Genomic DNA, 22,286 nt, shown 5'->3' with positions numbered 1-22,286 from the left:
AAGAGAGTCACTAAGTCCAGCCCACATTCACAAAGAATTTTGACATTCTTTAAAATCACCAAACTATGTATGACAAACTCATGGATCTCCTCATATTTTGAGATGATTATATGCTTTTTATTGTCTTTTAATATGTTAATATAATATAGTTTATATTGTTAGATTTTCAAATGTATAAGCATGCTTACATTTTGGAATAAATCCATCTTAGTTATGAGAGAATATTTTTCTTACATAACACTAATATTTAGGAATTCATCTATAACTCAGAGTCAGGCCTATAGTTTTTTTCCTTTTACTATATTTTGTCTGGTTTTTTTACAATGATTATAGTAATCTCATTAAGTGAGTTGTGTAGTTTTCCACCTTCTGTTCTCTCACAAGTATCTAAAGATCTTTCTAGTATTTATTTGAAATTAGGCCTGGAGAATAAAGGATACAGGCGAAAGCATTGGCTGTCAGACTTTCTTGCTAGTAACAATAAAAATAGTTTCTGTATCATAACATGGATGGATACTTGTTTTTATTTTCACTAGAAATGTATTTATTAAATATTTTTAAATCGTAGAAGTATGAAAACACCACAAGAATATTCAAAAGGATTTATTAAAAACATCAGTCTGGTTTTAGCTAAAATGGACTTTTTCCCTTTTTTAAAAAAATTCTACTGAGAAGTATTAGTTTTTTTAAAGAGAAACAGCTAATAAGACTGCTCTTAGCTTCTCTTTGCTGATAGATTCTTATTTATTTGATCATTTGATTGTTTTTTTGTCAGAGGTCCTTGGGAGCAGTGATAGCAGGTTACTTTTTTTTTTTTTTTTTTAGGTTACATTTTTTTATCCCTGGTGTCCATTGCAGACTGGATGCTTAAATGATTGTTCAATTATTATTAGGTCATATGTCTTTCCACCTAGTAAGACTAATAAAAGCCATCTGCTTTAAAAACAATAACAACAAAATCTTCTTTAAATTTAAGCAAAGTGCATAGTGGAAATTGAAATTTGAATATTTCACAAAAGAAATATGGCTTGATTATTTTTTTAATGACATTTAAGTGGCACAACTTTCAAGACATATTTTATCAAATGTGGAGTTAATAAACACTGATCTCCCGCACCTCCCAAAAAAGTGAATCTTTCTGAATGTCTGACTGCTGTTTTAACCGTCTTACAAAGAGATGAAAACAGATTTTGTCAGTTGTTCTGTAGCCTGAATCTGTATCAGTAGGGCATAGTATATTGATTTTATATACTGTGGCAATCAGTTTTTTATTCAGAATAAATGAAGTTAGGTAGTCAAAATAAGTATAGCTTCATTTATCTCCCTCTCTTGTAACTTCCAATATTTTAAATCTGTTTTTTCCAGTTTTATTGAGAAATAATTGACAGATTCACTGTATAAGTTTAAGGGTACATCATGATGGTTTGATTTATGTGTATATGTAATATGCATGTGTGTGTGTATATATATATATATATATATATATACAGACACACACATAGTGAAAGGATTACTACAGTAGGTTTGGTTAACATCTATCATCTCATATAGATAAAAAGAAAAAAATTTCTCCTAATGATGAGAAGTTTTAGGATTTACTTTCTTAAAGTTTCCTATGTATCATACAGCAGTGTTATGTGTGTGTTAACTCTAATCATCATGTACAACATTCCCTAGTACTTATTTATCTAATAACTAGTAATTCTGATTTTTAGATAGAATATCTATGTTATCAAGTCATTTTTTTCAGGTTTAGCTTAATTTTAACGATTTCTTATAGTATTTTAACTCTATAAAATTTTATTAATTTCTTTTAGAAAATTTATGTGTGCTCTGAAACATTAAAGAGAATAAAGGAAACATTTAGGGGAGGTTAGAGGAGGGATTCAGAGAAGGCAATGGCACCCCACTCCAGTACTCTTGCCTGGAAAATCCCATGGACGGGGGAGCCTGGTGGGCTGCAGTCCATGGGGTCGCTAAGAGTCGGATACGACTGAGCGACTTCACTTTCACTTTTCACTTTCATGCATTGGAGAAGGAAATGGCAACCCACTCCAGTGTTCTTGCCTGCAGAATCCAGGGATGGTGGAGCCTGGTGGGCTGCCGTCTCTGGGGTCGCACAGAGTCGGACACGACTGAAGCGACTTAGCAGCAGAGGAAGGATTTAATGCTATCAGAAGAAGGGGTCATAGGAAAGGAAGAAATTGATATTTGAGAAAATTAAAGTTTAAAGCATCATCTTTCAAGACAAAAAAGATAAAGTATGAAAACTTAAACAGTCACTTAAATGTTAATATTCCAGTCTAGAAACACTTATAGCCACAAGAGGGCATTACTATGTAACTCAGCCTTTGAGTGCCAAGTGTCATAGATGAGCTATGTTTGGTTATCACAGAAGCTCATTCCTCCCATTTGTACTCTGCCAACACTCCCTACATTTCCTTTCTTTGGCTTTCCACCTTTTCTGGGTTCTTCTTCCTGGCAAGAGCCCCTTCTTGCTAGAGACTTTCTTCTTTGAAGATAATTGGGCTGTGCACCATCCTTGTTCATGTCTGTGACTTCTGTGTAGTTCTCAGTGGTTGACTCAAAGTTGACTCTCGTTTCTAAATCTAGGTGCATACCCAGGTCCTTTGTGGTTTTAAAATTTCTAGTTGTTTTCTTCATAGACCAGTTGGCAGCAGTGTTAATTTTATATCCTAGGAAGGAAGGCCAAGCTCTAGGCTAGTAGGAAAGGCCTTCTTAGTTCTTGGTTGGCTTTTTGTGGTAAAGAATCAGTGTCACAGCCTTGCAGTATTACTTGCGTGATTGGTGCAGTTAATGGGGGTAGATTTGTCTTTCAGTTTACTTCACATTTCTTCCTTGGTTTTTGAAGAAAGGATTAGATATTTCTGCTCTAAACTTCTAAGAAACTTAAATTCATTCACCTGATTCACTCATATGTTAATATTAAATCTTTTACTTGGTGCCATTTTTAAAGCCTTATTTTAGACTATATACAGAACTCTATGGTGAAGGTAATCTGATTGAATCACTGTTCTAATCATACAAATCATATTTCAAGTATTTGGCAAAGGCTAATTAATAAAGCTTATGTTATTTCTAAAGCTGATTGTACTCTTAAACCATTTTAAAAAATGAATTCTAGATTCAAGTCTTTACTGAAATTTGAGTGGCTATGAGCTATTTAGTTGTTTTGTTTGTTTTTTTTAAGCCTTCCTGAGTGCATGTGTTTATTCATTTTTGGGTGTTGTTTATTGGAGGCTGGGAGTATAGTGACATTGCCTTATTGTACAGTTACTATATTCTTTGACTTTTCTAGACTAATTAGGTTAAAATAAGGTAGTCACCAAATAATGCTTCCTTTCCCTTTTTTCCTGTTTACATTCTTCCTTTTTCAATGATAGTCATCTTCTTTTTCTAGATTTGTCCCTTCTGTGGTATAGACTGATGTAAGATGAGTTTGGTGGGCCAGATAAAACTTTGAGTCCTTAATGAGTGTCTTTATCAGCTGGTGTGAAAACTGTCTATTGGTTGAAGGAATAGTTTTGAGAAAGAGATTTTTGTCTAGTTACAAACTTGAAGTTGTGATTTATTTTGCTTTTGGCTGAAGATCTGTGATAATTTGATTGCATCACCCCTGTGATTTATTTTTTATTTCTGAAACTTTTGAGAATTGCCTAGTTTAATGTATTTACTTATGTATGTATAATTACTGTTTAACCCGTTTTCATAAAATATTTGAGGTGGTATTTTTTAACACAGTCTTAACTAGTTAAAATACTGGCGAGGAACTTATTGATTAGAGTTAAAGTCACCAGAAAGGGGAAAAAAACATTAACTGGAAAAGAATTTTATAATTTATCAAAATTAGATTGATAGTAATATCACTATTTTCCTCAAATCTTTCATTTATGTATACTTAGAAAAATTATTTTCCTAAGCCTAAAGTTAAGTATGTAATTTAAAAAGCTAAAAATTTCTTGTTTGGAAATCTTTAATATGAAAACATTGTAGTACCTCACTATAACTCAATACACATATTTGTGCTTATGCTTACAGCACAGTAGACAAACCATTCTTAGATATTACTTTTATTACTGTATCAGTTGGGACTTAAGGGGAAGCCTCACACTGAGAGTTGGACAAAAAGATGAGGAAACACTTAACCTAAGAGAAGTTCAGTTCAGTCTCTCAGTTGTGTCCGACTCGTTGCGACCCCATGGACTGCAGCATGCCAGGCCTTCCTGTCCATCACAAACTCCCTGAGTTTGCTCAAACTCATGTCCATTGAGTTGATGCCATCCAACCATCTCATCCTCTGTTGACCCTTCTCTTCCCGCCTTCAATCTTGCCCAGCATCAGGGTCTTTTCCAATGAGTCAGTTCTTCATATCAGGTGGCCAAAGTATTGGAGCTTCAGCTTCAGCGTCCGTCCTTCCAGTGAATATTCAGGATTGATTTCCTTTAGGATGGACTGGTTTGATCTTCTTGTAGTCCAGGGGACTCTCACGAGTCTTCTCCAACACCACAGTTCAAAAGCAGCAGTTCTTCGACGCTCAGCTTTACGGTCCAACACTCACATCCATACATGACTACTGGAAAAACCATAGGTTTGACTAGATGGACCTTTGTTGGCAAAGTAAGAGAAGTTAGGGGACATTGAAGTTCTTGTACTTCAGATACAAGTCATGTTTGGCTACTTTGAGTTATACATGCAGTCCCTAGTGCAATACTGTCCACATGTGAATTATATAAAGGCAGTCTGGTTTTAGCATTGTTTCTGAGAGATTTTAATTGCAAAATTAGAAACCTTTTATTATGTTTTTATGGTCTTTTGAAATTTGAGCAAGAATTAACCACAGTATCTCAGGAAATCAACATACTAGCTATGTTTTTTTCCTTCTAATCTTCCTATTGGTTTCCAGTAGAATTTGGCATTGAAAAATAAGGTTGATCTGTTCTGTACCTATGTTTAAGATATAAGTCATCATACTGTAGTTGTGCGTTTTGTTAGATTTGCAGACCCACTGTTTTTACTGAAGCATCTGTAAACATTTAAACATAATTTTAAGGATTCAGTGAATGTGACTATTCCAAAAACACAGACTTTTAATTAAGTACATATTTCTTTAGATTGGTTCCTATATAACTAGGAACTTAACCTTCTTTTCAGTAAACTTTTAAAAGAAGGGCTTGTAGTTCAACATAAAATGTATTAGTCACTTGATATTGTACATTGAAAAATTATTTTAAAAAGATACTTGGGGTTGGGGGCATTTATGGTAAAATTCAACCAGAAGATGGCAGTGATGATCCTCTCATACTCCCTGAAATGGTAATCAAAAAGTTTACAAGTGTAATAGCATGAAATACTCATGTTCAACTTTTGGTATCTAATGTTAAAAGTAACAAGTTAGGGGAGAGCATTTGCTGTTTGTTTTATATACTGTGAAAAATGTGTATTTTTCTATAAGAAGGGATTAAGAATATTTTGGGTGTCTGTATCTTTGTCTGTACACTTCAGTTTTTTCTGAATACTGGGGTAAGGAAGTTACCATTAAGCCTTGCCTTGTTTAAGTTGCATGCATCACTTTATGTTATGCATCATGTCTAGAAGGCATGTTGTTTTATGGCCTGTTTGCATTTTTCACCCAAATTGCTGGAAACTAATGAACTTTTAAAGGAGTCATTCCTTTACTGGTAGTCATTTCTCTAAATTGGCTCTTTTTATTTATTTTTTTGGAGGGGAAAATTATATCATTTAAGACATTAATTTTTTTTGAAAGAAAAGATTGACAAAAAATAAATGATCTGGTGATCTTAAAAGCAAAAAGTTAGAAAGGGGAGAAGGAATGCTTTCCTTTGAAAATTAGTACCCACATTTGGTGTTGGCCGAGATGAAAATGCATCCTTTCATAATCTTGCCTTTTTTTTTTTTTAATATAAAGCCCAAATGCATTTTGCCAGAGAAATTGCATGAATCGTCAGCATGCATTGTTAACTTTGTCTTTCTCCTCTTCTTTTACTGTTCATTTTCATTCATGTACTTTCGTTTTTTGGTTTGCCATTATTTTTTCTTTTTTGTTAATTACTTCATATTAAATTACTTTTGAAACGTCATAAGCTGAGCAACCTCTGCGTGTAGTAACAGCGGATACCTGTCTATTTCACTATTTAGTCCCTCCTCCTATGTCTCCATCCTCCAAATCTGTGAGCACACCAAGCGAAGCTGGGAGCCAGGACTCTGGAGATGGCGCCGTGGGATCTAGGTACAGTAATTTTCTTTCAATATTTTAATGATAGAATGTATTTACTACGCTGTTACTGTCAGTGGTATAGAGCAGCTCTAAATAGTTATGTTGAGTTAGTTGTAACATTTTGAAATCTAAATGACACAGAAATTGTTTGTTGTAAATTGGGGGGAAATTTTTTAAAAACATTATTTTACTGTTACACTTGATTAATTTAGCTACTGACTAGTTAACTGATTTATGCTGATTTTCTTATACTAAAAATAGAAGTGTTAATTCATTAAATTATTTTTTCTATTTAAGCAGCATTGTATTGGTTATTATGTGAGTGTTTTGGGTATAAATAGTGTAAAATCTCTCTTATGCTTAATTTCCATTTGGTAATTGAAATAATAGAATAGAATTAGGCTGTTTAACTGAATTGTTTATGTCAAATAAACAGCCTAATTCTATTCTATTAAGTTATTCTAATTAGGTAGAAAATAATAATGCATAAAATATCAAGAATAAGGAATAATTGCTAAGGAAACATTGAGTGTTTACTGGTGCTTCAATAAAAATTTTAAAAAGTATTTACTGGCTTGAGGGCATTATGCTAAGTGAAAGAAATCAAAGGGAAAACAAATACTGTATGATCTCACTTATAAGTGAAATTTAAAAAACGAAACTAGCTCATAGATACAGAGAAGAGATTGATTCATTTTTATTTTCATTTAAAAAATTTTTAATGTTTGCTAGAGGTGGGGGAGGTAAGGTGTAGGCAAAATGGGTGAAGGGGGTCAGAAGGTATAAACTTGTAGTTGTAAAATAAGTCATGGCAATATCAATGTACAGCATGGAGACTGTAGTCAACAGTTTATATATATATAAACATACCTTATGGTGCTTTAGTCGCTAAATCATGTCTGACTCTTGTGACCCCATGGGCTGTAGGCTGCCAGGCTTCTCTGTCTATAGGATTTTCCAGGCAAGAATACTGAGTGGGTAGCCATTTCCTTCTCCAGTAGTTAAAAATAATATGTTGTATTTTTGAAAGTTGCTGAGAGATTGGGTCTTAAAGAGAAAGAGAAAATCATAAGAAAAAATTTTGTAACTATGTAAAATGGATGTTAACTATACTTATCGTGATCATTTTACCATATATACAAATATTAAATCATTATGTTATATACTTGAAACTGATACTATATGCCAGTTATACCTCAAGTAAAAAAAACAAAAGTTCGTTGCCAAGTTTTCCTGAACTTGCATCTTCCTTGTAAAACAGTATCTCACATTTGTTTTATCATCCTGCATACATGTTGGGACTTGATTTTCAAACATTCAGTAAGATTTCAACTTCTTTCCAAATACCATACTGAGAAAAGTATTACTTCTCTTCATCACACTGTCAATAATACCAAATCTTTATTTAACAAATCTTACATTTTTTTTTCTTATTGCAACTGAAATGAAACTAAACATAGCCAGTTAAAAATCTTTGTTCAGAATCCTTATTTTGGGCTAGGAAGTTAAATGTCTTCCTCAGGAAAACCTAAACACCTTTTAATGAGAAGTAAGCTAAGAAGTTTTATCTTCTTTGTGCCCAGGCACCTTGATTGAAGTTGCAAACAAGTAATGAGTATCTAAAAGACAAGACAAAAAAGAAGAAAAGGGGCTAACTAATCCATAAACTCAGTCCTTTAATCAGTTCTGAGTAATCAAGTTGTCATTAACAATTAGAAGACACAAAAGACTCACCAATCTGAATTTGAGATGTGCTTTCCAAACCTGTTCTGTTTACAGAACTGAAACTGCAGATTTAAACAATACTCTTTTTGGACGTTAAGTGACATGATAAAAGAATATATTATAGATTAAAGGCTGAATTTATTTAGTCTAAATTCATTTTTAAAGGCTAAATTTGTTTCATGCTTTTGTACTTCTGTATTTTTATACAAATATGTTAGTATTCCTTTCCTAGTAAAACAAGTGGCATTTTCAGAAGGGTTTTATTTTCCCCTTATAATACATTACCAAAGTAAAAATATTTCCCAAGGTAAAAAACACAAAAAAACTTTATTAAATTTCCTTACTTGATATTATATATTATTTTAATGCATATACTGTATTGTGTTAATTCATTGTTCTTGATTTTGAATAAGAATAGAAAGATTACTCTATAATGCAGCATCAGCTAGTTTGCTTTCAAAAATACTGTATAGCATGTATGCAAATTAAAATATGACCACCTGAGTTTCATTGGAAAACCTAAAGACTATTAGAGAGACCCAATTGGAATATTGTAAATTGGTATAGGAAATAAATAACTGTTAAGAAATATGTTTATTTTGTTAGAATACATATTAATTGAATTGCCAATTTAATGTTAAGTGCTATAGGCTAGCAAAGAAAATAATGTTCCTGGTCCTTGCCTTCATGGAACTTGGATTCTAATGCTCATTAATTTATATAACTTAAACATAGTATTCACTGTATTGAAAAATCCTAAGAGTAATGTACTAACTTGTGTTTAAAGTGTAGATTTGTAGATGTAAAACAAGAAAACGAGTAGTTAAGTATCTTTAGGGATAATGTGTTTTTATTTTTATTTTTTAAATTGTGAAAATATGATAACATTAACAGGAGACTTGGAAAATGCAGAACAAAGTTACATATAGTTCCACTATATTGCAGTTTTTTAAAATAAGTATTTTTAGTTGAAGTTTCAGTGTCAAACTCTCAAAAATTAGTAGAATGAACAGACAGAAAAGTAGAAGGATATAGTAGACCTGAAAAGCACTATGAACCAATTCAACATAATTGAAATTTATACAATTTTCACACAACAGCAGGATACAAATTCTATTCAGGTTCCTTTAGACTATAGACCTGGAGACACTGGAACATATCCAGGGGCATAAAACAAGATGCAAAAATTTCATGGTCTAAAGATATTGAAATCATACCTGTGCTCTCAAGTCTGTTATCACTGTGAAATTATGTTAGAAATCATGATCAAAGATATTTTATAACAATCCACATATTTTCAAATGCAATGTGACAGTTACCACGAGAGATCTTTGACTTAGTTATTGAAAGCCTCAGTAAAGTTAAAAGACTGAAAAATCACACAGGGTGGTTGCAGAGAAAACATTTGAGAAATTAATATCAAAATGAGAAATTAATATCAAAGATACTTTTTAAAAGGGGTATTTGTTTTTTTATTAGAGAATGAGTACAAGATTAATGGGAGAGAAAATAAATTCTTTTTAAATGAGATGACTTGATATCTTTTTAGTCTTAATATATATGTCATCTCCTTTGAGAATCCAAACTGATTTTTAATTGTTAATTTTCAAGAGAACTAAATATGTTCACTTTTTAATATATATGTACACACAGTGAGAAAACTATGAATTCCTTTAAATCATCTCCAGATTCCATAATAGAGAAATAATTAATATTGTTGATTAATTGATGATATTGGCAGTGAAGTTGCATTTTAAAATATGTGACTTTTTAAAAGAATGCTAGAGTCTGAGAAAGAAAAAGAATGGATATAAATTGAGCTGCCATGATGATAATGAAAAAATAAACAGCGAAATGCATGAAGACGTGTGAGACATATAAACCTATACACTCAACTCCTTTAGCTGGCCAAGACAGTCGATGATTACTGCACTTGGGGAGTAGGAAAAAAACATATTAGACATTACCAAGTATGATATCAAAATATCTGAATCACAATTTCTCAATGCCAAAAGTTTCTATTCGGCCTGGTGGTAATTTATGAATAAATACACAGGAGGCCATGAAAAATTATATTTCTGTAACTTTGCTGATTGGCAAGTTGCATATCATTAAGATTCTAGTTCACTTTCTTAATCACTTCTGTTAACTCTGAGATTTAGACAACAGTTAGTCAATGAGTAATCCATGCTCCTTATTCCTTTTTTACATTCTTGATCAGTTTATCTCTTGGGCTTTTGATTATATGTGTCAGGATTATATTAAAATTTTAATTTATATGTCTGGAGATGCCTTTAATATAATCCCATACTTTGTGCAATATGTTTTCAGTACTGGCTCTGTTCTGAGGTAGAGTTTTACTCTATTTTAGACCAAAATGACATCCTTAACAAGGAGCTCTATGTCATTGGTAACAGCTCGAACTCTTAGAGAATGTAAAGGGTATGTACAGAACATTCCTTGGAGAGCATCTCATAGAACCTCTTCTGGTTTAACAAAGCCTGAGTTTGTTGCTATTCATTGCTTAGTATAAAGTGAATCTTCACTGTGGCCTCTTCTTTGTGTACACACTTACCATTTAAATCCCCAAATCTTTCTTTATATTTTTAAAATGAAGCATTTCTCTAGTTCATTTGATTGCTTTTACTGTTAAGTTGTATAGGCAAGTAAAGATTTCATTTCTTATATTTAAATATTATAGTAGTTTTAGTTGTACATTATAATTTGTTGCATAAACGAGAAACAAATACATTTGACAAAGATGGTAGCACTGAATGTATTGTGCTGAACTTTTTAATAGGGATTCTAGCATCGTATGGTACTGTACATAATTATCTTACATATTGCTAATCTACAGGAGTACCAGTGTGGAAAGGACCTTTTATTCTAGTAATGACTAAATTTTCCTTAAATCTTTTGGAAAAGATCCCGTGGAAGTTGTTTACCCAATAGGCAAGGCTAAACACAACCAAATATTTATTTAGGATTGATATTCTCCAAAAGCTTAGTTAGTTTAGATAAATTCTTGGAACATAAAATATTTTTCCTGGCAAAAAAAAAGTCTGCTTTTTCCTAGAGACAGAAATCTTTAGTTGCTTTCTAAAGCAGATGACATGTAAGCCCAAGGCAGTGCTTAACCCATAAATTACATAAGGGTCACATTTTGGAAACTTAAGCTATTTTGTATCCCAGTGGAATAGTCTTTGGTTTTCTTACCAAAAGGCTTATGTGTTGACTCATTTCCTTTACCAATATGACAATTTCCTGCACACATTTAATGCTTTGGGCAAGATTATGATATGTTAACTAAGATGTTTTTACTAAAGCTTTTTTCATTAGGAAATTTCAAATTTCAACTATATGTATAGCCTAGCTTGTTATCATCCAAAAATAATGTGTTATTTGGGATGTTGGATGTTTTGTCTGTTCTTATCCATTATTTTGCAAGATTAGTTTCTTATAATCTGAAAATACTGTCTTTTTAACTATTCTAGGTTGTATGTTTGCATTGCATGAACTAGAGCGTTTGAGTGATATCTCGTGTTTTTTTGTACTAACCGGAACATGTGGTTTTTAATTGTGAACAGTACTTGAGCTATTCATAGAATGTATTTGCTTGACTAACTTATGGCCTTTTTTGCTAATGCTTCATGGTTGTCCTACAACCATTTAGGACGCTGCATTGGGATACAGATCCATCAGTTCTTCAGCTTCACTCAGATTCCGATTTGGGGTATTGAATAGATTTATTACCTTCCCTCTTTTATAATTAATTTGATTCTTTGTGAAATTGTCCTTATTTTATTTTTCTTAAATTTCTAACGTGCAGATAATACGAAGAGTGATATTTCACTGTGACACCTCATTTATCCTCTATCATTAGTGAAAGAAATATTTTATGTATCTGATTTTATAGGTACCCTAAATCTATGAATTTAAATGTCTAAATTACTTTTATTATTGCTATATTTTTTATGTAAGTTCTACAGTGTATTACAAACTTCCTAAACTTTTATTTTTTTTAATTTTTTTTTTAAACTTTTAAAAATACATACTCTACATGCAATCTTTTCTAGGTTACTCAACATGAAAATTTATTTTCCTGTATTAAAATATCCTGATGATATTTAAGGTTTTGAGAGGAACAGAGCTGTCGGTTTCTACACTGTGGCTCCAGATTGCTGTTGGCTTATTCATTTACTTATTTATTCTAGTCTCCAATGCAAACTATAAATGTTTACTTCTGCCACTGTGCCTGACTCAGATAGCTCTTTTCCCTTGATAGTTTGCAGCTTCTAAAGCATGTGTCCCTATACCTTTAGAAATTATGTCTAAAGTAAGAGTAAATAAGCCTTATGTGCATGCTAAATGGCTTCAGTCGTGTCCAGTTCTTTGGGACTTTTTGTGCATAGCCTGCAAGGATTTCCTATCTATGGGATTCTCTAGGCAGTACTGGAATGGGTTGCCATGCCCTCCTCCAAGGGGATCTTTCTGACCCCAGGGATTGAACCCACATCTCTTACGTCTCAGGGCTCAAACTCACATCTCTTATGTATCTTGCACTGGCAGTTGGGTTCTTTACCACTAGTGCTACCTGGGAAGCCCTTAAATAAACCTTGAATTAGGCCATGTAAGAAAAGTATATGGGCTTCTTGTACATTAGCTGGAAGTCCTCTCTGTTGGCTGACCCTGAGGCTCCTCCACCGTCAACTGCTTGCTTGTTCTCAGTAAAAGTGGCTTTGGATAAGTAAGGTATTATCTCCCCAAATCTATCCCTAAATCTTATTCTGTTTGTTTGTGTATTGTGGTTTTTATCTGTTAAACCCTATATGTACTCAGCTAGTAACTTGTTCTTAATGTTGACTCAAGTACTTTTTTCCGGATATGATAAATATCTGAAATTATATTTCAGATATGAGTAATTTATTTTTCATATGGTTTACATCTTGAAAATTAGAATATAAAATTTATTTCAGATTTTGTTCTTAGAATGCTAAGTCACTTCAAATCTTACTAAATTTTTCTATTTAATTCTTTGACTATGCTTTTTTTCCTCTAAGATATTTCCAAGGTAGAAAACACATGAAAAATTTCTTGTGGCCCACATTTGGGACCTTAGAGAAAATTAACTCTTTAAGTGTACTAATTTTATTAAACTTTTTTGTACAGGATTTTGAAAAGGATGTTTATATAAGAAAAAAGTTATATTACCAAATATATATATATATTTCAAATATCCAGCTTTATATTCTTGTAAGACAGATTCATTATTGAGAATTTTGAGAGTTTGAAAGCATGCTATATTTGGTTTAGAATTTAGACATCTTCTATAATAAGAAAAAATTCCCCGAGATATAGAATAAAATATGGTTTTCTTTTGGTACATTTTCATTATCTACAACACTCTTCTGTTCGTCAAAAAATAGTGTATTTCACTTATTTAAGATAGGAGTGACTTGAGTAATTTCATGATATTTAGAAGATACATAGCTTTAGTTTAGATCTAAAATAATGTGCACAATAGTTTGTCCATGTGTGAATCAAGGACAGTATTGATCACACAGAGATTAGAGACTTAAAGTTTAAATATTTTATTTTATAATCTAAATTGACTGTATGCTTCTCAATTTCTGCAAAATATAAGTAGAAAAAGTTGTTTTCAACAGAAAGTTATTTCTCACTCTTAAAGCTGATGTCTTCTAATGGTGAAGGGAGACTAAATGTGGTATGAGTGAGATCCATATATTTAACTCTTAACAAAAAATTCCAGAATCATATCCCTGCTAAAAACAGTTCTCATAACCAACCATATTCAGCAGTCTACTTTGAAATTCCCATCCTCTTCCTCTGTTATTACCCACACATTTGTTCTAAGAAACTAAATTATTTGCTTTTTTAAAGTGAAAAATAAATACCTTGAATGATTCAGAAATCTCTTTTGTTCTTGCTACCTTCTAATTCTTTTGTTAAAATAAAGCCAATTAATTGTTCATTTAAATTTTCTTGAATAAAACAGGGGTTTAAATTACACTGTTGGATATACGATATTTAATTCTTACTTTCCCAAAAAACATGGTTTGATGTAGTTAAAGTGTATCATTTGTAGTGTTTGAAAGTATTTGTGTTCACTTTATTCAGACGAGGACCTATTAAACTTGGAATGGCTAAAATTACACAAGTTGACTTTCCTCCTCGTGAAATTGTCACATACACAAAGGAAACTCAGACTCCAGTTATGGCTCAACCCAAAGAAGGTGAGTATCTGTCCTTAAATATGATTGTCATTAATCCCCATGTTAAATAAGGGGATTCTTTTTTTTTTTTTTTTTTTCCTTAGTTGTTTGGCATATTTTCTTAGAGGAACATTATAAAAATAATACTTTGGGTTTCTATATTTATGTATTTGCTCTTTAGAGTTTGAAAACTTTTTCTTGTAGAATTTAATAGAAGTATAAGCTATATGTAAGTTTTTAATTTTGTTGGCATAAATACAAATATTTCCATTCTCATTTTGTTGTTGCTATGTGCTGCTTTAGAAGCAAAAAATAAACTTAAGAATGTTCTATTTCTATGTCATGAACGTAATTCTTCCCAAAATGAGAGTATATCCAATAGTAAATGAAATAACGTAAATTATTTTCTTTGGTGCATATTATATTCTGATATACTGCCAGTTATCTGTATTAATGAACAAATCTAGACCTAATTCATAAACTTCCTATTTTATGATCTAAGGGCTCTACTATGTTGATTATATAGCAGCCTGTAATCTCTGTGAAACAGAAGGAGTATACATAGACATTATATTGAATGTGGAGTCCTTTGTGTCTTAAAAGGAGCGGACCATTTTTACAGTGGGGACTAATTTTAAATATCTCACTGAATAGCTAATGATTTAAGCATAAACTTAATATGATAGTTCTTGTTTTTCCAAGGGAAGCTAATAAATTTATGTTTGATACAAAAGTTTACTTAAGATCCCTAATACAGATTCACAATTTCTTATCTGAAACCTGTGGAGGTGTATGTATATATAGGGATTCAGAATTTTTTACATTTCAAAGAAGTTAAGTACTATATGTACCATATGTAAACACTCCAGCAGCATCTTGGGCATAAATATTCAACGGCAAAAGATATGAATATTCAAACTGAGTGAGATAAATAATGATTATTATAGATACCTGTACTTCTGGTCATGTTAGGGTTTACCACCAAAAGAATTACGGATTTTAGAGTTGGTGATATTTTGGAATTGTGGGCCTATTGTAATCCTTTTAGCAGTCTGTACATAAAGAACACTTTTTTTTCTCCTCAGCCAGAAAAATTTATTATTGTTTAATTATAGAATATTAAGCATAAGCACTTTATCAAATGTTTAAGTTAATTTATCTCTAAAATTTCAATTAAATTACCACATTTCTCCATTAAGGAGAAGCAAAAGTAATATTCATTGCAGAAAACTCCAAGATACAAGTAAGCAAGATTGGGGGATGGGGGGAATCCTTGAAATTCCTAGCTTATTACCAATGAAAATCTTTACATTTTCATACTTATTATATACTTCAAAAGAAAATGAGCCATTATAACTCTTTATAGACTTTTTAAACTTAATAGTAGATAATCACATGTACTTTTAACAACTCTCCTTTCCTGTCCATCCCCCTAAGGATGGACATGAAATAAATATCATAAACTTTTCCTTTGATTTTCTTCTTGTTCCCAAAAGGACTTGACATTATCGTGTGTACAGTTAAACTCAAAAATTTTGAGGAAATAGGAATAAGTTTTTGTCCAATAGTTTTTTTTAGAACTTGGCCATGTGACTATTCATTTCTATGGATACATTTTTTTCATTCCTGCTGCTCCATCGATTGGTAAAATAGCTTTCACATGTGCAAAATCCCTTATCTTACCAGAAAAAAAGTCCTTGATGATAGATTTGTTTGAGACATAAGCCACTTTAAAAAAAGAAAAGAGGAAAGATAAAGTGCTGAACTACCAGTATGGAGAAAGCTAATACTGTAGGATTCTATAATTTCCAGAAAATATTATTTTACTAATATGTTCAAAGTACTGAAATGTCTGTCTTTTGGGAGCTATATTATTAGATATGTTAAATGAGAAATGCTAGATATGTTAAATAGAAAGTAAGCAAAATAGTCAAAATGAGGGTACAGTATCTCATTTAAAAAATAAATTAGGCTTTTTTCCTTATAATAATAATATGAAGATTTAGTTTTATTTATGAAGTGCATTTTAGATTGTTTTAGAATATAAAGCAATTATGAAGCAATTTTAGGTAATGCCTATTGTAACACACCTATAATTATATGTATTGTTTAAATGAAAACTTCCATTTTTTAAAATAATTTTTTCTAATTACTGTAATATATCATAGAGAATTTAGAGAAGACAGGATAGGAAATATGCCTATGATACCACTGTGTAGTACCCATTGTTAATATTTTGTTTCCAGTCTGTTTTCTACGATACATTTTTTTCAAAAATTATATACTTATACATATACAAGCACACATATGGTTGTATATCCTACCTGAAATTTTTCATTTATAGTTGCTTATTCTTGACATGCATATAAATTTTAAAGTGAACATGTAATAACGTCTTTGAGCTAATTTGAATGTATAGCTACTAGTATATGACTGGCAGTTTTGTAAAAAAAATGCTTTTTTTCCATTTTTATTTTGAAATTAATGGGAAAATTTAAAAGATTGTGATTTGTAAAGTAGGCTAATTACCCAGAAGTTCAAGATAAACTGTATTTTTTCACTTGAAAATTAGTTGCGTGAGTGCTAAGTCGCTTTGGTTGTGTCCAACTCTTTGCAACTCCATGGACTGTAGCCCACCAGGCTCTTCTGTCCATGGAATTCTCCAGGCAAGCATAGTAGAGTGGGTTGCCATGCCTTCCTCCAGGGAATGTTCCTGACCCAGGGATTGAACCTGTGTTTCTTATGCCCCCTGCATTGCAGGCAGGTTCTTCTATTTAGGGCAAGGCTTTTACCATCCATCGTACTTCAGCTTTTTTGCCAAGTTTTCCAGAACACAATAGGAACTGTTTCTTCTTCATTGTTATAATGCCTGGTCTAGAGAGTGCATGATGTGTAGTGAGTACAAACTCAGTAAATAATACCTTTTCTTGGGAAGTAACTGCTGGGAAAGTATTATTTTCCAGTGTTAATACTACAGTAACAATATTGATGAAATTGGGTGAGAAAGTATAGTCTCGGTTCTTGATTTTAATGACTATATCATGTTGTAATCATTATTTGCTCTTAGATCCATAAATGAAACATACATCCTCCCTTATAGCCTTCTTTAATTCCATGATGACCTAGATACAAACATATGCTGTTCCTCTGTGTTCTGTGTATCCCTGTGAATGCTGTGAGCAAATTGGACCTATTAGCATCTCTCACATATATTATCTTAGCTACTTGTTTGCTACAGTTCTTCAAACCTCGTGTTTAAATTGGTGACTGAAAATTGTAACAGCAGAGTGCTTACTACATATCAGGTATAGTGTAAGGCACTTTACGTTATCTCTAATCCTCTTATCAAAACCTTGAGAGTTAAACACCAATTCCGTTTACTTATGAGGAAGCTGAAGCTGAAAGAGAGCTTATGAAGGGTAAGATTCTAAACCAAGTTTGGCTGATTCCAACGTATGCTTTCTCTCTTACGCTGTCACTGAAGCAGCAGTTTCATTCTTTTATGATAGTTACCTGGGGTAAGAAATTCAGTTCATATTAATTACAGTCTAGTACAAATGTAGATACAGATGTGTACAGATATCCTTCGAATTTCAAAAGTTCACTTATGCCACTTAGGGAGTGTGACAAACCCAAGCTCCTTCCCTGGAAACTACACTCAGCATCTCAGCAGAAAGCTGCCATAGCTTTAAACTGTCTCTGAGCATCTGCAGTATTTACTCTGTGCACATGGTAACAAGATGTGTCCTAAAATAATCGCTTCTTCAGTTTACACCATTTCAGCTTAAGAAAGTTTTCAAGGACTGCTCTACTTTTGGATAGCGGGGGCGGGGGGTGGGGGTGGGGGGGCGGAGTCTTGTAACTGATACAAAAGTTTTTTGAAATAATACTTTCTCTGCTCTTACTGTATTTCATTTTTTTCATTGTTGGCCATGACTAAATTGTTGGCTTTGACCTGTAGTTTGAAGAACATTTTATTAAAAAATAGCATGGCTTATTTATTTATTCATAAATTTGTACTTATTTATTGGTAAATTTGCATCAGATAATATTTTATAGTGATTGGCTCAGAGTAATAAATAAACAGCTTTGATCTTTCATGTTGTTAAATAGAATTTTTCTTATCTTCACTAATAGAGGGTAAAAGTGGCAAGATACATAAACTGAGCCCAGTTTCTAATGGGTACACCTATGTACCACTCTCTTTAAAATTTTTCTCTGTGGACTAGACTTAGATATTAGTTTTATAAAGATCCATGTTTATTCATTTGCAACCTAACAAGAATTCAGTGATTCTACTAGTGTATTGCGTGTATGCTGTCTACTTGATTATTTTTTTTAGTTTAAGGTTGAGGTATATAGGCCTTCTGTAGCTTAGATGAAAAAGAATCTGCCTGCCAAGCAGGAGACCCAGGTTTGGTCCCTGGGTTGGGAAGATTCTCTGGAAAAGAAAATGGCAACCCACTCTGGTATTCTTGCCTGGAGAATCCCATGGACAGAAGAGCCAGGCAGGCTACTGTCGGTGGGGTCGCAAAGGGTTGGACGTCATTAAGTGACTAACACTACACGACTACTGAGGCATATAAGTGAAGGAGACTGAGAGACAAACTGTAAGACCATGGGGCTGTCCTTAGCCTTTAGAACTGTTTATAAAAATGAGATTTCCTGTCTGTATCATTACCATTATTTTCATGTCCAGGACTCTTACATTGTTTCATTTCCCAATTTATGGGAGTTTAAGAAAGAGGGGTAAAAAACCCCTACACTTAAAGTTTTATAATGAGAACACTTTGTGCTTAACTCTACCTCTGCTTTTCCATTGGTTTAATACAGAACTTCTCAAACTTAGCCTCCTTGGCTCGCATTTAAGAATATGGAATAAATTCCCAAACTCACCATGATAAAAAATTGAAATTCACAGTTTGAGTGTAAAAGACAGTAAATTGAACTTGGGTAGGCAGTGTAATTAGTACAGAAGTAATGTTAGTTATCAAATTGAAGATAAAATTTGGTCTTAGACTTAGCTGTCTTTTTCATTTTTTAAAAAATGGCTGAATCTATTCTTTTGAAAAGCACATGTTCTTGCTTTTAAGTTTACTCTGTAAGTTGATAGTACTGTTTCTGAACTGAGGTGCTTTGCTCTCTTAAAGCACCTACTGTGAATGAAATTGACTAGGAACATGTGACCTTAGTCAATTTCGCTCCCGGCAGGTAAAAAAAACTTCTCATGGCAGGAGTGTAATACCCACAGATATACGCCTGGAAAAGTTACTTTCTTCTCTTATCTTTTAGAAGTTTTTAACTCTCTTGAAAATGGCATTGTCTTTTCTTATTCACCGAAAATCATCAGCATGGATTTTTTGTTGTTGTTGCAATTTTTAGACACAGATTTTTAAAGAGGAAATTCCAGAGTTTAATCAGCTTGTTTACACCTGAGGAAACTGAGACCCAAGAATGTTCATTGATGACCCTATGGTCACAATATAAAAGAATATCCAGCTACAGTCAGAACCTGGTTCTTGATTTCCATTGGAGTGCTGTGTTTCTCATATCATTCTACTTTCTTGTTTCGTAATGGTTTTTGGTATTGACTTAGTAATCATATTTTTCCTCAGGTACATGTTGATTAGAATATATAATGTATAGAAAAATGTTATATGTAAATAGCTCTTAATTTTTTATTACATGATCTTAACATCTGGAATCCATACTTCCCAAGTAGACTAAATTGTTAGGCCTTCTGGTTAATATTATTCTTGTCTAAAATGGATTAAAAAAATTTTTTTTGGAATAAATAACATATGTAATAAGTTAGTTTTAACTCTCAAAGAATCTGTGAGAATATAAAAATAATTGAAAATTGAAGCATTTGTTCTTAACTATGATTGAAAGACTTTAATCAGCATATTTAAAATTGTGGCCTCAGAAAAATGTAATATGTATGAGATCACAGATAACAGGATCTGTGTTAATGATGCCAGTACTGCCTAAATAAAAATTTGAATTTTACATAAAATGAGACAATGTAGAGAGAAAAATTCTGTGTTAAAATAAATGGTATAATTAAAGTATTACCCTCTTTTTATTTATCTCCCAAATTAGCATTAGACCTGTATTCAAAATATTTCCTGATTAAAATTTTCCCTTGTTAAATATCTAAATTGTTAAGAAACAAGTGACCTTGCGTTTGATTCTAGGTGTTTAAAAAAATAAAAGGAATGAATTCCACTGATACATTCCTAAAGTTTTGTCCTAATATTTTCTTAATATTGATTTTTAAAGAGTAAAGAATATGAAATTATGGACAAATGGATCAAAATGAAGTGATTCAAAAGGATAGTGAACCAGAAAAAGGATGATTTTGAAAATATTAAAGGAAAATCATTTGTATCTAACATGTAATTTTAAGCTTATGATTGAAGTATTTCCAATAGTCTCATTTTGTTTGTGAAGTTACTTATAAGTAGAATTTTTATAAATTATGTCTTTATGTGCAACACATTTTTCCTGATTTTTGGAATTCATTGGCAGTTTCCTTTGTAGTGAGTAATTACGCTACTTTGTAAATTAGGAATTCTTCATTAGGATATTAAACTATCTTAGAATACATCAGTATGATGAAACTAGTTAAACTTATAGACAACTGTTTCCTAAATGGCATTAATGCACAAATGATATAGATTTTGACCTCATGCTAAGAATTAATTGTGATAAGTGATAGGTTAGAGTATCAGTTTTTAGTGAGTATTTTCTAGGATCTTGCATATTCCTTGTTATGTTACAATATTTTTAAATAATTCAAAGTGTGCTTTGTGGCTTATTCTTAGATATCTCTTTAACGCAGTGTGACATACAAATGAGAAAACTTGTTCTGAAGACTTCTTCCTTCAGCTTAACAAAAGCCACCCATTTCACAGATGATTTAACTTTGATTAACCTACTCCATTGTAACAGATTATTCCAACAACTGGAATTTCATTCTTTCATGTTATTTCTAGGTGCAGCTTAATTTATAGACCGCTTTTCTTTCCATCTAACCAAAATACATCACAATTTTGATGTTAACTCAGTAAAAATTCAATGGTTCATTAAACCTAATCTTAGCATTCATTGACAAGAGGTTTGTCATTTTAAAAGTAACTGCTACTTTTATGCATTCTTTATTGCTCAGTTTATAATCTTAGATTCCCTGTCAGAGAAAGCATGGAGTTAACTACTTAGCATACTGCAATGAATATTCATCAATAAATTGATGTGACAATGGCAGTCACATTTTTCAGTCTTCCTGCTCTGTTGTAGTGTTTTCCAGTTTTAAATATATTATGGCTTATCATATAATAGGGACTAGCTTAGAGAATCTTTAGAATTGTAATATTATGTTTTTGGTCATGTTAATACTTTTTTGGTAGCTAGTTGTATTCATTTCTAATAAGAGTATTTGTTTCAGAGGAACAGTCTCTAATGGTACTGATATTAGGCATTTTTTGGCCAAATATTTGGTATGTGTAGATAATCAGCTTAATAATAAAAATATTTTAAAAGCAGATCATTTTTGTAATGTTCTTGGTATTTTTCTTAGTGTTAGCCATTTAATGAAGCTTGATTCTTAAGTATCTGAGTTTTTGAATCAGTTTTTAATTTTAATTTGAATCAGTTTTTAATAGAAAGAGTTAGTACATTCATTCTAAAATAAAATCCTGAAAACAAGTATTTAAATAGATTATAGTCATCATTCAGCTACAACTAAACTGTATGGGCAAATAAGCATGACAAATGCCATGAAGTAGGCAGAGTTAGATCACTGTCTACCATACTTAATCTACATTTTAAATTTTAAAAGGAAAAGAGTGTCTGTAAGCATGATCTTTTCTGTTAAATGTGTAGATTATGAGGTCACTTAGCACTAAAGTACTGACCATATGCATTATGACAGGAATTTGACACCTGTCATTGGAAATGGTACTTAGAGGCCGTATAATGCAACAAAGTTGAGGGAGGAAGATATGAAGTGGATAGGAGGCTGTAATTTATAATTCACAACGCTTCAGGATGACCTGTCCAGGGTGACTCAG

At 32.1% G+C, this 22,286-nt stretch overlaps 1 protein-coding gene across 6 annotated transcripts in view; it reads left to right on the top strand.

Moving 5' to 3' along the window:
- Nucleotides 1-22,286, top strand: part of DYNC1I2 (dynein cytoplasmic 1 intermediate chain 2) — a 54,055-nt gene that overhangs the window by 8,191 nt on the left and 23,578 nt on the right. For 4 of the 6 annotated variants that reach the window (XM_044933834.2, XM_025274931.3, XM_006070246.4 and 1 more), the window contains exons 4-6: nucleotides 6,178-6,268; nucleotides 11,655-11,714; nucleotides 14,120-14,235. In XM_044933834.2, coding sequence (XP_044789769.1) covers nucleotides 6,178-6,268; nucleotides 11,655-11,714; nucleotides 14,120-14,235 — 267 coding nt within the window. The remainder of the gene's footprint in view (nucleotides 1-6,177; nucleotides 6,269-11,654; nucleotides 11,715-14,119; nucleotides 14,236-22,286) is intronic. The other 2 variants (XM_044933840.2, XM_044933836.2) reach the window with 1 other exon arrangement.

This window comes from Bubalus bubalis, chromosome 2, assembly GCF_019923935.1.
Source record: "Bubalus bubalis isolate 160015118507 breed Murrah chromosome 2, NDDB_SH_1, whole genome shotgun sequence".
In the NCBI taxonomy this organism is placed as follows: Eukaryota; Metazoa; Chordata; class Mammalia; order Artiodactyla; family Bovidae; genus Bubalus; species Bubalus bubalis.
This window is presented reverse-complemented; position numbering and strand designations above follow the sequence as displayed.